We start from the raw sequence: 14,328 nt of genomic DNA on the forward strand, positions 1-14,328 counted from the left end.
GAAGCATTCTGCATTGTTAGCCATCAAGGAAAGGTAAATTAAAACTGCTTTGAGATTCCATCTCACTCCTGTCAGAATGGCCATCATCAAGAAAATAAATGACAATAAATGTTGGCAGGATACAAAGAACAGGGAACCCCTTCTACACTGCTGGAGGGAATGTAATCTGGTTCCGCCATTGTGGAAATCAGTGTGGATGTCGTTGAGACAGCAAAAAATAGATTTAACATATGGCCCAGCTATAGTACTCGTAGGCATATTTCCTAAGGACTCTCCTCACTACCTTAGAGATACTTGCACAACCATGTTTATTTTTTCTCTTATATATGAATCCTACTTACAAATATTCACACTTGGGTGTAAGTTGGAATAAAAATCAGTAGCAAAGACCAGTAAGCTAGAAAAGGGCTATAAGGGGGAGAGTAAAAATGGGAACTTAAGGAGATGGTATTGTATATGTGTAAGTAGAAGGCCAGGCTCCTGAGGTGGAATGGTGAAAGCGAGGTCAGTGGAAGAGACTGGGTAAAAGGAGTGTTGGGGGGGGGAGGTGGTAATCAAAATTCAGGATACTTTGAATAAGCCACATGAAAGCCTACTTTTTTGGATAATGGGAAACCCAGAAGCTACAGACTGCTGCTAGAAAAATTTCAGAGTAGGTATGGAATACCGTCCAGTGAGTTGTTGGCCATGGAGGTCCCTGATGTCCCCAAAATATTACAGGCTATTGCCAAGGCTCTTGGTTCCCCACCAGGAATAGATAATAAGTCCCTATTGCTGAAGACTTCACACACCTGGGCTAAAAGGTGCCGGAGAAATCAAACTGGGGCTGAGCTGAAAACTTTCTCTCTGTAGCCCAGCTGAAAGAAAGCTGGAAAAAGCTGCATTACATGCAGCCTTATGGAAACAGAAGCCATCAATGGTGAAAACGATGGACACTGTAAGCCTCAATTTGGCCAGCCAGGCCAAATGGGCCAACAGGTGCAATACTGACATGTCTGTTATGAGGAAAACCAACGGCTCTCTAATTAGACTGGAAATCCACTCTGTGGGAAGGAATACACAATTGGTACTGAAAACCTAATGAAAATCCTATGATGGGGGAAGTCATGAGCATTAGGAATACAATGCCAGCTCTTTCCTGGCTAAATGCATATATTATGCTTACCCAACTGCCCTATAAGCACTTTACTTAATGTTTATACCCATATATTAATGCCACTCTCACTTTTGGTTACAGAAGCTTCTCCTTTCAGATGGCAGTGACCATTGGGATGACCCAAAAGGCACCATATTGCTGAGAAGACATGAAAGAGGAATGTTCAGTACTGAAATATCTCTATCACAACTTTCAAGGCTCAGGGTCCATTTCAGAAGAGGTGGCAGAAAGAATGTAAGAGCCAAAAGAAGGGTAGGACTACTTACAGTGCAATTGACCAGACAGAAATTGGCCTTGATATCCATGACCTCACAATGCCTAGTACTAACCTCACAAGACCCTCATCACAGGAGGAAACGATAATGACACCAAAATAAAAGAAAGAGTACTGGAGAGAGGGAGGGGATATGATGGAATGTAGATTCGTGAAAGGGAAAGTGGGAGAGGAGAGGGAATTTTCATGGTTTATTGTTTGTAAGTAAGGACTCTGTCAATAAAAAGGAAAGAAAGAAAAACATATGAAAATGGTCATAGTATATGAATTTTTTTTCTAGCACCATTATCAGGGAAAGTTTTTCACCACAGAGGATCCTACTTTAAAAGGAAATATGAAGCAGCAGGTTTGTCAGGAGGTCAGCAGAATCTTACAGGCCATACCTGTCACTTGAAGTGAAATCATGTCAAACACAGCATTTGCTCTGCCTCAAACCTGACTTCTATCCATTTAGCCATATGGTAGTGAGATAGAGCTACTAATTTATAATTAATACAAATCTCCCAAAATTCCAACATGTATCATTTTCAAGAATATGAAAGCATGGATTTAAAATTAAAAGTATCTCATTAATCTATTTTTAATTACTTCGTAAGTGATTTTATTAAGCATTTTCTGTGCATCAGGCCTTTTGAATGAAGAGCTATTCTGGTTAATGTAGAATAATTTTTTGACTATATACAAGTAGGTTTACTTTGTTCTATGACATAGTCCTAAAGGGGAAGTGTTCCATCCATCTGATCAGTACCAGCAAAGAAAGCTCCTGTAGTCTAATCAAGGTAGAGAGGAAACTAAGGGTACCTCAGGCTAAGGAACACCAAGGAGTAAAATCAGGTGAAGTGTCTGACATTTTTTATTATCATCAGACAGCAACAAAGTCAGTTTTGATAGATGACAAATTCATGCTACAATTTTCTACAAATCTGATTTGTAAAGAAATAATGCTGTGGCTAAAGAAAAACGCTATAAACCGAGGACAAGATGGGAAGAGAAACAGGTAAAATTTTATTGTGGATTCTTTTTTTAAGAAGTTTGGAAGAAGTATGGTGAGGTTGAGAGTAGTTAGAGAGGAAAATAGAGTGAACGGTGTGACTTGGTTGATCCTATAATGGAAAAAACAATCAAGAAGTGGTGAAAGAATGGTAGCACAGAGGAGTAAAATCCAGGAAGGAATGGGCAAAATAAGTTAAGGAAAATAAAGAACAGGTTTTTCTTTGAGACTAGAAAATATGAACTAAGGTAGAAAAGCTCAATAATGTAGTAAAGTGGAGGGGGGAGGAAGAAGAGGATGAAATATTTTTATATAACCATATTTTATCTAATCAGCCTCATTTAGTCAAAGTAGCACTGCTTTTCTGCCCCAGCACTCATACCTGTGTTGGAAAACAATATATGCTTTAGTAAGACACACTCTTTCTCTCTCTTTCCTCCAAATTGTGACACCTGCATATGCTTTGCATTGTTGGGCCCTGAAAGGCCTGGGTGTGAGGCCTATTGGAACTTCCTGAGCCTAGCTAAAGTTTGGTGATCTGCCTCAGACTCAGCAAGACACCTAATGGCTTCTGGCCTGCTACTTCCGCACAGGAGTTGGAATTATCATTTCAATAGCCACAATTTACTATTGGCCCTTACCTCTTCCCCCATCCTAAAATCCCCGCCTTGGTCTCCAACATTATATAGGCAATTGCTTTTAACAATAAAGAGAGTTCCTGTGAGTTCCTGCTTCCACAAGACTCCCGACTCAGTGTGGTTTTTCTCCGGTGACTAGGAGAGATTCTGGGTCATACGACACCCACCCTCCTTCTCAACCCCTTGGGAGGAACCTGCAGGCCTGGTCCTTCCTCAGCACTACCTGCCCGCCAGCGGAGCCCAGCATTGGATGCTGTTGTAGTCAGGTTTGCATTGCTGGTAGAAATCACCTGACCAAGAGTAGCTTTGGGGAAAAAGAAAATTAAAAGATTTATTTTGGCCTACAGACTCAAGGGAGAAGCTCCATGATAGCAGGGAACATGATGGCATGAGCAGAGAGGGTGGATGTCACCTCCTAGCCAACATCAGGTGGACAACTACAACAAGAGAGTGTGCCAAACACTGGCAAGGGAAACTAGCTATAATTCCCATAAGTCTACCCCCAACCATACACTGCATCCAGAAGGTGTTAGTTCCCAAATCTCCATCAGCTGGGAACCTAGCCTTCAGAATACCTAAGTTTATGGGGGACGCCTGATTCAAACAACCACAGATGCCCTGGTCTATACATCCTAATAGACATACTCAGGTCCATGTCTATGCCCATTAAAAAAATATGATTCTGAGTCATATTTTACTCTCCAAATAATCTACACATCTAGTTTTGTTCCAATCTTGTTCCCTGATCCAACTCCTAAAGCTTTCTCACTGTATACCTTCTGGTTTTAGAGACATCATTCAAATATCTTGTGCCATGTTCTTAATGCCCTAAATATATCCTTCACTTCCGGTTCTAACACAAAATATGGTTATCTCTGAAGATCTATTTCCCAGGAAGCTCTCACAGTGGAAGTAATTTCTTTCACACACTTGTACCACTCAGCCTGAAAGTAGGAAAAGTTTCTGTTTTTCTATCACTTCCAAGCTATTTTTCCTCCCTCATGTCTAAACACTTTAAGCTTTAAGCCCCTTTTAATTAATACATAGTATTCATATATCTTTCAGTTACAGTCTCTGTCCACCCATACCCTGACCCTTCTTTGCTTGAGGATTTAGTTTCTGGCTCAAAGCCACTCTCCAATAGAGTGTGCTTTACAATAGCCAACATATGCAATAATGTGTTTATCTTGGCTTTTACTATTCCTTGCTTTCCATAGCTCATTTCCATATTTCTATAGCCTAGAACAAGGGCTGAAATAATTTCGTAATTTCAGTTCTTTTGTTCTCTAGCCATTATTTCTTATCTCTGAACAACACTCTGTCAAGTGTTTCAATATTTCCTGGATCTCATAAGATTTTAAACCTATTTAATTCTTCCAACACATTTTCTGGTATTTGTCTTTTTAATTAGCTTAAAAAAAAAGACCCCAAGTCAATAGCATTTGCTTCCTTCTATATCCCTCAAATTTCTTACCTCCTTCTACATCTTCAATAATTTAGATAAATCATAGTCCTCACTAAACATAGCTCCCTACTCTAACACTGCATCAGAAATTTAAAAAAAAAAAAAGGCTCCAGAAACTCACACAACTATGCATACTGGTCTTAATTCAAATTTATAACTGAGAGTCTCAAGCAGGCTCCTCAGTACTGCACTGTAAATACTGAAAATGCTGTACGTCCCATAACACATTAACTCCTTTGCTGGGTTAGAAAACTCTTTCATACCATTTTTCCTTTTTCAAATCCCTGTCATCTTCCTCCATTATCACTCTAAACCTGTAGACTGTCTTCCATTCTGCTGAGACCTTTGAAGCAATTAGAAAAGAACTTTGGAAGCTCTAATGCCACACCTGCTCACTCTCCTGATCCCAGCACATCTACCCACCCCCTTAGCCCTAGCTATCCATAATCTTCAGGCCCATCATGATGTTTCTACTAATGCTTTTGTTTATTCAACATGGCAGGTAGAGGGAGAGAGGGAGGAAGAAAAGGAAGAAAGGGCATCTAATAAACATTCAGTTGAAATATAGAGGACAGTCTATACTGGAAACAAAATTGTCAGACTTATTAACTATAGATGGTATTGAAAACATGAGGTTACACGAGATCATGAAGGGAAGAAACATAAACAGAAAGAAGAAGTGAACAGTATAAACTCTAAAATCACCTGGTTCGGGGATAAAGAAAGAACTAGTACATTTGATGCAAGGAATGTAGAAAAGCCTATGATGTCAATGACATCTGTGGGAAATAGTCCTGTGCAGAAACAAAAGAATGGGCACTCTTTATTGAGGGCCCAGGCTTAGTGGAATTCCATGAGTTTGTACTGAGGTATTTTGTTTGGTTGTTTGATGGATTCTAATAAGATTCTGGGCTGACTATTAAATAAAAAGGAAAGCAAACCACAATGTTCTAGAGTGGATGTCTGAAGGTGGTTTAGGTAGAAGAGTGTTGTGTGTATGAAGAAATTATGGATACTGTTAAAGGTTAAGCAAATGATCAATCACTGGGTTCAGTTTGAATCAATAAGGAGAAATAACCATCATGTTCAAGATAATTAGAGGTATCTGGATCAGAAGATAGATTAAATATAGTGATGAGAGGATTTCTTGAGGTTATAATATAGTGTATGAGATTTTAATAATTTAATAATTGCTAACTATGAAGTGTAAACCTTGACCTGAGAGGAAAGACCATAAACTTGTGAATGACAAGGAAATGTGAGGCAAGAAGATACACAAGGCTATCTTTGTGCAAAGGAAAGAGAAGCTATGTGGGGTAATAACAAGATTAGGCTGGACAGCAAGACAACACAGCGGCACCAACTTGAGTAATGTCACAGGGGAGTCAGAAGAGCCCCTGAGGCTGGATCTGTGGGATGTGGGACTACTGGAGATATTCTTTGTGAGCATGAAATAAGACAAAGGGAACTGGATATCCTTATAGTCAATTTCACTCAAGTTTTAGAAATACCTAAGAAAATTATTTGGTAACATGTATTACATGATATAATGTCCTGGTAGCTGAAGCACTTATGCCTTAGAGAAACATTGCCTATGCCTATTCCTTAAGGCATATGAAATATATGCACAAACCCTCTTGACACTACTTTCATGTCTTTATAATCTTCTTTAAAATATTTGTCATTATTCCTTTATGATAGTCATGTCACAGTTCCTACATGGCAGCTCCTCATCAGAAAGTTTATAAGTCACTGTTAATTTCTTATAAGACTAGGATCATCTATGAGGCTGATCAGCAATACATATGTTATAGGATTTCTGAATATTATTCTTTAATGTTTCTTTACATGTGTAATCTCCTCAGTGTCCTTATGTAATGGAGAGTGGTTTGGACAAGGAAATCAGTAGGGCAGTGATGTTAATCTTCATGGCCAATTTGATGACATCTGGAATCACCTAGCAGGCACACCTCTCTATAAATGTCTGTGATGCTGCTTCCAGAAAAGCTTAACTAAGACCCACCCTGCCTGTATGTGCCACCAGCCAATAGACTGGGGCGCCAGGCTAACTGAGAAGAAGAAGGAAGCCGGGTGAGCTCCAGCACCCATTTCTTTGTGCATTCTCACTGTGGGTGTGGTGGCAGGCTACTGCATCTTATCTTATACACACTACCACCACACCTTCCCTGCCATAATGAACCACACCCTCAGTCCATGAGCCAGAATATACCTTTATTTTGTTAAGTTGTTTTCTGTTGTTATGTCACAGCAAAGAGAAAAGTAGCTTAACATATCTTATTTTGAAAACTTCCATCCTAGCATTTCATTTGGACAAAAAGATAAATCTTTAGGAACCAAAGAAAGGCAACTACTCCCAGGTTCTGTTGTTACGCCTGCCCTCATCTTCCCATATAATGGCTATCTATCTATAGGACTATTCAAATGGACTTTTAAAAGTGATATATGACAGGCTTCTATATCAGCACATCATGTTATAAAATAGACATAACCACTATAAAAAGCAAGCAGCTTTACATTCTGAAGCAACAGAATGATCAAAATTTATTTAAGTATCTTACAAAAGTTGTCTTAAATTTCTAAATTATAAATAGAGTTCTTTAGTTAATACATCATGAGCCAGAGACTTTTTAAATGATCTTTATAATTTTAGTGAATGTAACAGGAACAAAGTATGAAAGAAAACTGGTGTAGCAATGCACATGAATACTTTGGTCACAATGCCCTCAAAGGAATTTAAACATGATGAGAATGAAGGCAACCAAGTAGAAGTAACTTTGTTATTACATTTTCCCTACAGAAAAATCTGTATCTTGAGAAAAATTTCTCCACTGATGTATGAAAACAGTTCCAATTTCTTACTTTAATTGAATGAATATAGGGTGTCTTTCTAGAAAACATAAGATTAGAAAATCTAAAAGGATTAAAAGCATTCCTTTTTTCTGGAGTAACGTTAAAAAGAAACAATATCAAGGAGATATTTTGGGCAACATACTTATTTTCCGAACACACACAAAAAAGGCAATTTTTTGTTATTTACTTTTAAGCAAATGCTACAGAACTGGTACGACAATTTGTTTCAGTGTCCTTATCAAAAGTCTAATATTCACTTGTAAAGCATTTCAAGTGGAAAGGGATTTGAAATTACTCTGACCAGGCTATGCAAAAATCATAGAGTCAAATATTGGCCAGGAGACAGATGAAGCTCTTGTTTACTTCATACTGTGTGGCAAGTTCCAATGGAACCCTAAAATGAATGGCTATGGTAATGAAAATCATTTTCCACACAAAGCAGAAACAGATGCATGCTAATGGCATTACACTTCTTAACTGCCAATTAACACTTCAGTTGTCAATGTCATTTAAATATCTTATCACAAGGAGCCGATTACGATAATAGAAATAAGAGCTGAACAGATTAAAATCTTTTCCCAAATGTGGTTGGAAATTCTCCGAATCTCATAATTTGAGAAATAGTTTGCACGGGGGCCATGCAGGCTATTTGCTCCTTTCCTCAGCGGCAGGCTGCAGAGCCTTCATTTCTTACATTTCCCTAGAAGTTCTTTTACTTCCCGCGTTGACACCGCATCACACATGGCCACTAGCCTGTAACTGAGGAAAGGCGCCATGAGGTGTATACTAGCAATAACACTGTGCCAAGTGCAAACCCAAGCATTTTTCCCCCAATAAGCAGTTTTGCTTTATTATCTCACCATTTTCTCTAACTGTAGATGGCACCTCATTTCGACGTACAGACAAATTTATCTGCACTGTGGTTGCTTTTCATCACTCTCTCTGGCAAACACCAGGAACACTAACTAGCCCATTACCTTTACAAGTTACTGAAAGCAGTAAGCAAAGACTTCCTTTTACCTTGGGTGTGGTCTGAAAGGTCCCTGCTAAAATGCACGAGTTCATTTGGAAGTAATTGTCCCCGCAGTCACTCAGAAGCCCCTGCTCTGGAAGCATTGATTCATCACATAGGAGAGTGAGGAAACCAATGGCTGAGGTGGGAAGGGAGCCTGCTACTGAAACAACATGAGGGGGTGAGAGAGAGAGGGTGGGAGAGAGAAAGAATTCTAAAAGGAGGTAAAGCAGAGTCTTCCCTGAATTGAAGATTTTTTTCTTTTTTAGCTTTGAAGGGTAGATTTATGGTTTATATTTTTGGCATTGTTACATCTGAAACATCACAATTAGGTCATACACACTGATGAAACAGGATCAGTGAAAGTGAAAAATCTACTCCTATTTGTGTTTGCCCTCTTTCATGCATGCAGTCCAATTATACATTCTGTGGAAGCAGGGAAAAGAGAAGCCAGATTGCAAAGCAGTGAGATGCTAACTGAAGGGCTCTAGCATCTGCCAGTCTCAGTGATCACACTCTCAGAGAACATTCAGAGGTACAAACACATGCAAACATGGTGTCTAAATAAAGAACAAGAAAACACACAGTGATCACTTCAGACAATCAATAACTTCATTGATCAGTCCTTGGTGGAAGACTGTAAGCAGTGATACTAGGGCATCTGTACTGACCAGCATTACTGTTAACCCTAAAATAAAGCTTGGAACCAAGATGTCAAAACAAAATTCTATTCCAAGGTTTCTGGAAGACAGTGGAACATACTCACCACAGATAAACAAACCTCAATTTTTACACTTGAAATCAATTACCAGACATCAGCTTTCAGTATTTCTATCTTACAAGCATTGATTTTTCTTTTCTCTGAAGCTGTGCTATCTATATTTTCGCTTTGACAGTGAAAGATGCAGTGTTGAAAGAACATACCGAATGCTATAGGAAGGAATGAAGTTTCTATTTCATGGAACTCATTACACATGTACAATGGTATCAAAAAGCCTGAATTTATGGAAACATTATTGTTAAAATAAATTGTCAAAAACAATTCTATTAACTAGTGAGAAAACTATTCCAAATAAAGCAGTACATCTTGACCTAGAAATGGTTTCAATTTCAGAATATCAGTGCTATGCTATAAAACTAAAACAGCCGTGTATCTTCTGTAATGTACACCCAAATATATTATAATATTTCCCCTGCTCTCAAAAAGCTCAAATTTAACTGACAATATCAAACAAATACACAAATAACAGGCATGCAAACTGAAAGAGAAAGCAAAGTGTCTCCCATGCTACAGCTCTTGAACTCTATTGAATACATAAACTAGCTGGAGGATTTTTTAAAGTGTAGTCTCTGGCTGAGGAGACATGGAGGGGACTCAGATTCTGCATTTTCAATTTATAGATTATGCCTCATACTAGTCTATGGTATCTGACCACAAGTCAGTGAGATAGAAGCTACCTTGAATGGAATAACTTTAAAGGCAGTGTTGAGGTTACTTTGATGATGGGGATTCCTCTGTATGAAATAAGATGGAAGAGTATTTTTTTTTTCAAGCAGAGAGTAGAACTTTAGTGAAGGTACTCATCTGAGAAGCAAGAGAGAAATGAGCAGCAAGTTTAATCAGAAAGCATGGATATGAAAGTAGGAACACAGGATGGTTGTAGGGGCTTAAAGGAGTTAAGAACCTCTCACTTATGAAATATGATTAAGAATGCTCCTATTTTGCTGGACATGGTAGCACATGCTTTTATTCCCAGCACTTCAGAGATAGATGCAGGAGGATTTTCATGAGTTCGAGGCTATCCTGAGACTACATAGTGAATTCCAGATCAGCCTGAGCTAAGATGAAACCCTTCCTTGAAAAACAAGCAAACAAATTTCTTATTTCATAGATTACAATTAGATTCATCATAGGAAGCCAATAACTCTGTAGCAGGATAAGGATTCATGTACATTATCCCTGTGGATCTTGTTTCCCAATCTGATAAGTATGTAAATGAAAATAAAGACATATAAGACTAGAAAAGCAGCTTAAATCCCAATCATCAAAGGCCTTGAATCAAGGTGTTTTGACTTTATACAGTGAGGAATGGAGATAGAGAGATATCTATGTGTGCTTCTATATGAATAGGAGGTTCAAACATATGTCTTCCATTGATACACCTTAAAGACTACTCATCTGAAGTTGTGATGTGCGTTTACCCAGCCAGGACTGGGGTAAAGTGACTGTCCTGTCATTTGTCAATAGATCTGTTTATTCCAAGTGAATTCAAGCAACCATTATTCTCTCCACCTGCATCTTATTCTACGTTCTGCTCCCTGGAACTTAATCAGTGTTGAAGAGGATATGTTTTAGCCTGTTCTTTTGCTTGTTCAAAGTGTTCCTTGAAGCCTTTAATTGACTCCCAGTTAAATGATTTAGTTAATACATTGTTATCTTGCTACTTTTCCCTACCTTTTGACAACTTTTCTCTGAAAATTTTATCCTGTTTATTAACAAAAGAAATTGTTGGTGCTAGAAACTGTTTATTATGATAGAAGTGGTTTTAATTAAATTTAAAAATACAGCAAATCCATGTTTTGTGATGGTATATCTGTCAGCCATCTGGTTAATGACACTGGTAGCTTCCAGAACTCATGAGTTTAAAGTAACTTCTATAGAAACCATTTTCATCCAGATGGAAACTGGCAGACAGTCCATGATTAATAAACAAGTCCTACTACAGATAATAAAAGGGCACATAATTTACTTGAAAATGAGAGGTGGATAGGGCCTCTCCAACAATTTATAACCATTTACCCTCTGATCAAGACTAGTCATTTAGGGTCTTTCTGTGACCTTAAACATTTTATAAACATAAATTCCAAAACCAACCTTTCTTGTACCAATGAATATAAACTTCTCTGCTCAATAATCTTCTTACAAAAGAAAGACACGCTAAAATTCACAACAGATCTCCTTGGCCATTCTTCCCAAACAGATACCAAAAGACTCTCAGGATATTGATCTTGAAATAAATAATATGGAACAAATAATATGTTTTCTGATGTGAGAAATAAGTGTGAGAAATAAAATGAATAATCCCACTAAAAGTGTGCCAAGAAACTTGTGACTGAACAGATCCAGAGGCAGAGGCTATTCAAGCACACATTTGTCTATGCTTCTGCCTTGGGTTGATAATAGAAGGAAGTAGAACTCCCATTCACTTATCTTCATAAACATCTGGTGAGTGTTAGGCATTATTCCACACTCTAAGAAACGCAGGCTTTATTGTCAACACAGTCCACAGACTCATGAAGGAGACACCTACATAAGTGATTCCAACTGTGAAATAGAGAACAATAAACAGAGAGATTCTGGATGGAGTGCTGTCTGAAATGGGTAACTCTTAGATTCGGTGTTTTGGTGGACATATATTCTGTTTTGTTCAGGGTGATTGTTCTTCCTTCAGGTAATAAGAAATACCAGGAGTTGTGAATCCCCTAGAGTGATTTCAGGGATCTTAATCAGGATGGGTCCACTTCACAGACTCCTAATTGAGTGCTTAATCTGTTAATTCTGACATCACATAAAAGGTCTGGGAAATCTCATCAAAGCATTAGTTCAGCTTCATCTGGATTGAACAGTTGGACAGCACCTATATCTGTTATTATTGCATGTATATCTCCTTGGGATATCTTATAAATAAAAAAAATAGGGCTGGGGAAATGGCTTAGTGGTTAAGTCATTTGCCTACAAAGCCTGAGGACTCTGGTTCAATTCCCCAGGACCCATGTAAGCCAGATGCACAAAGGGACAAATGCATCTGGAGTTTGTTTGCATTGGCTAGAGGCCCTGGCCTGCCCATTCTCTTTCTCTCCCTCTCTCTCATAAATAATATATACATAAGCTACTTTTTTTAGCAATAGGGTCTTACCATCTATTCCTGGTGGGAAACCACAGACCTCAGAAATGGCCTATAATGTTTGGGGGGCATCAGAGACCTCCCTGGCCAACAACTCACTAAAGGTATCCCATCTCTGGCATTGAAAATTTTCTAATAATGATCTATGGCTCCTGAGTGTTCCACTGTCCGAAACCAGAGGATTCCATACAATTTATTTGCATCCTCTTAGATTTTGATTAGCCCTCGCTCCACCTTTCCTTTACTCAGTCTCTTCCCCTGACCTCACATTGGGCCTTTTCACCTCTGTTAGTCTATTCTTCTACTTACATATATACAATACCAACTTATTAAGTACCCTCCTCCCTTCCTTTCTCTTCCTTTTATATCTCCTTTTTAATTTACTGGCCTTTGCTATCCTGCTGGAACTGAGTTGATAACCTCCTCCACGTAGACCAGCTGACAGAAAGCTGGAAGCTATTCTACATGTAGTTCAATGGCAAAAAGAGATACCACCAGTGAAGATACTCAACAGTGGACATTGCAAGCCTTATAATTGGCCAGCCAGGACAAATGAGCCAAAGGGTGCAATAGTGGCACATCTGCATGGTGGAAACCAACTGCCCTTCAATTGGACTGGAGGCCCGCTCCATGGGGGGCAGGGAATACATCCCTGATACTGAAAACATAAAACAGTCATGAGTCCTGGGGTTGTAACATTTGCTGATGTCTGGAAAAATGTATATACTATGCTTATCAAACTGTCCAGTAAGAACTTCTCTCAATATTCATATCCTTATATGAATGCTACTCTCACTTGGGGTAGAGAACCTTCTCTTTTTTAGATGGCAGTGACCTTGGGATGACTCAGAAGGTATCATAGTACTGGAAAGAAGTGACTGGAGTACTGAGTAACATCTCGATCACACCTTCCAAGGCTCAGGTCTAATGTGGAAGAAGTAGCAGGAAGAACGTAAGAGCCAAAGGAAGGGTAGGACTCCTTAAAACATACTCCTCCAGACACAAAGTGGCCTGGATATCCATGACCTCAAAGTGCCTGACACTACCTACACAAGACTATCATAATAGGAGGAAAAGATCATGACATCAAAATAAAAGAGAGACTGAATGAGATGGGGAGGGGATATGATAGAGAATGGAATTTCAAAGGGAAAAGTGGGGGGGGAGGGTATTACCATGGGATTTTTTTTTATAATCGTGGAAAATGTTAATAAAAATTGAGAAAAAAGATATTTTTTAAATTATATTAAGGCTTGTGAGATAATTGCTCAGTGGGGAAAATATCACGAAAGTATAAGGACCTGAGTTCTGATCCCCAAACCCTAGGCAGTGTGGCCCACACCAGTAACCTCAGCATTGGAGAGAATACAGGGAAGCCCTAGTCTCACTGGCTAGCTATTCTAATCAATGGGTGAGCTCTTGGTTCAGTGAAACACCCTGTCTTAAATAATAAAGTGGAAAAACATTGAGGAGACACCCACCATCTATGTCTGGCCTCCACAAGCATGTGCATACCACACAACCACACACATGGATACACAAGCATAAGCACACCACACACACACACACACACACACACACATGTAAAATATATGTTAGCATTTTCATTAAAGTATACCAGAAGGTTCAAAACACTGTATAAAATCCAAACACCAAAGTTTCTGACATAAATCAGAAGAAATGAAACTCTAATGTCTTTATCAAAAATTTAGAGGAAATACATAAGGTCTACATATAGTAGAAATTTTTAAAGGCACAAAAACAGTGGAAAGAAGCATTGATTTGCCCAGAAGACATGGTTTATTCCCACCTTAGTAAGTTACTTCCTCAGCGTGGTTTCAGGCAAACCATTTCCTCTATCTTCTTCCTACCACCTTGGCACCATTGGTTAGTCCCATCCAGTTATTTGACTTGAAAGTAGAGTTTGTAAACTAATGAGTTCCAATTTTACTTCTCCACATGCATGGCATGTGACTAGTGTCTTCAGTTTGACATCCCATAGACATCTGAAATCGT

The 14,328-nt window shown here is 38.7% G+C and overlaps 1 protein-coding gene across 8 annotated transcripts in view; it reads right to left on the reverse strand.

Annotated features, from left to right (window-relative positions):
• The window catches only part of LOC101613198 (muscular LMNA interacting protein), a 137,653-nt gene extending 129,075 nt beyond the window's left edge, over positions 1-8,578 (reverse strand). For all 8 annotated transcript variants that reach the window (XM_045157798.1, XM_045157799.1, XM_045157797.1 and 5 more), the window contains exon 1: positions 8,416-8,578. In XM_045157798.1, coding sequence (XP_045013733.1) covers positions 8,416-8,511 — 96 coding nt within the window. In that variant the 5' untranslated portion in view covers positions 8,512-8,578. The remainder of the gene's footprint in view (positions 1-8,415) is intronic.
• Between the last annotated feature and the right edge of the window lie 5,750 nt (positions 8,579-14,328).

Source organism: Jaculus jaculus, chromosome 8, assembly GCF_020740685.1.
Source record: "Jaculus jaculus isolate mJacJac1 chromosome 8, mJacJac1.mat.Y.cur, whole genome shotgun sequence".
In the NCBI taxonomy this organism is placed as follows: Eukaryota; Metazoa; Chordata; class Mammalia; order Rodentia; family Dipodidae; genus Jaculus; species Jaculus jaculus.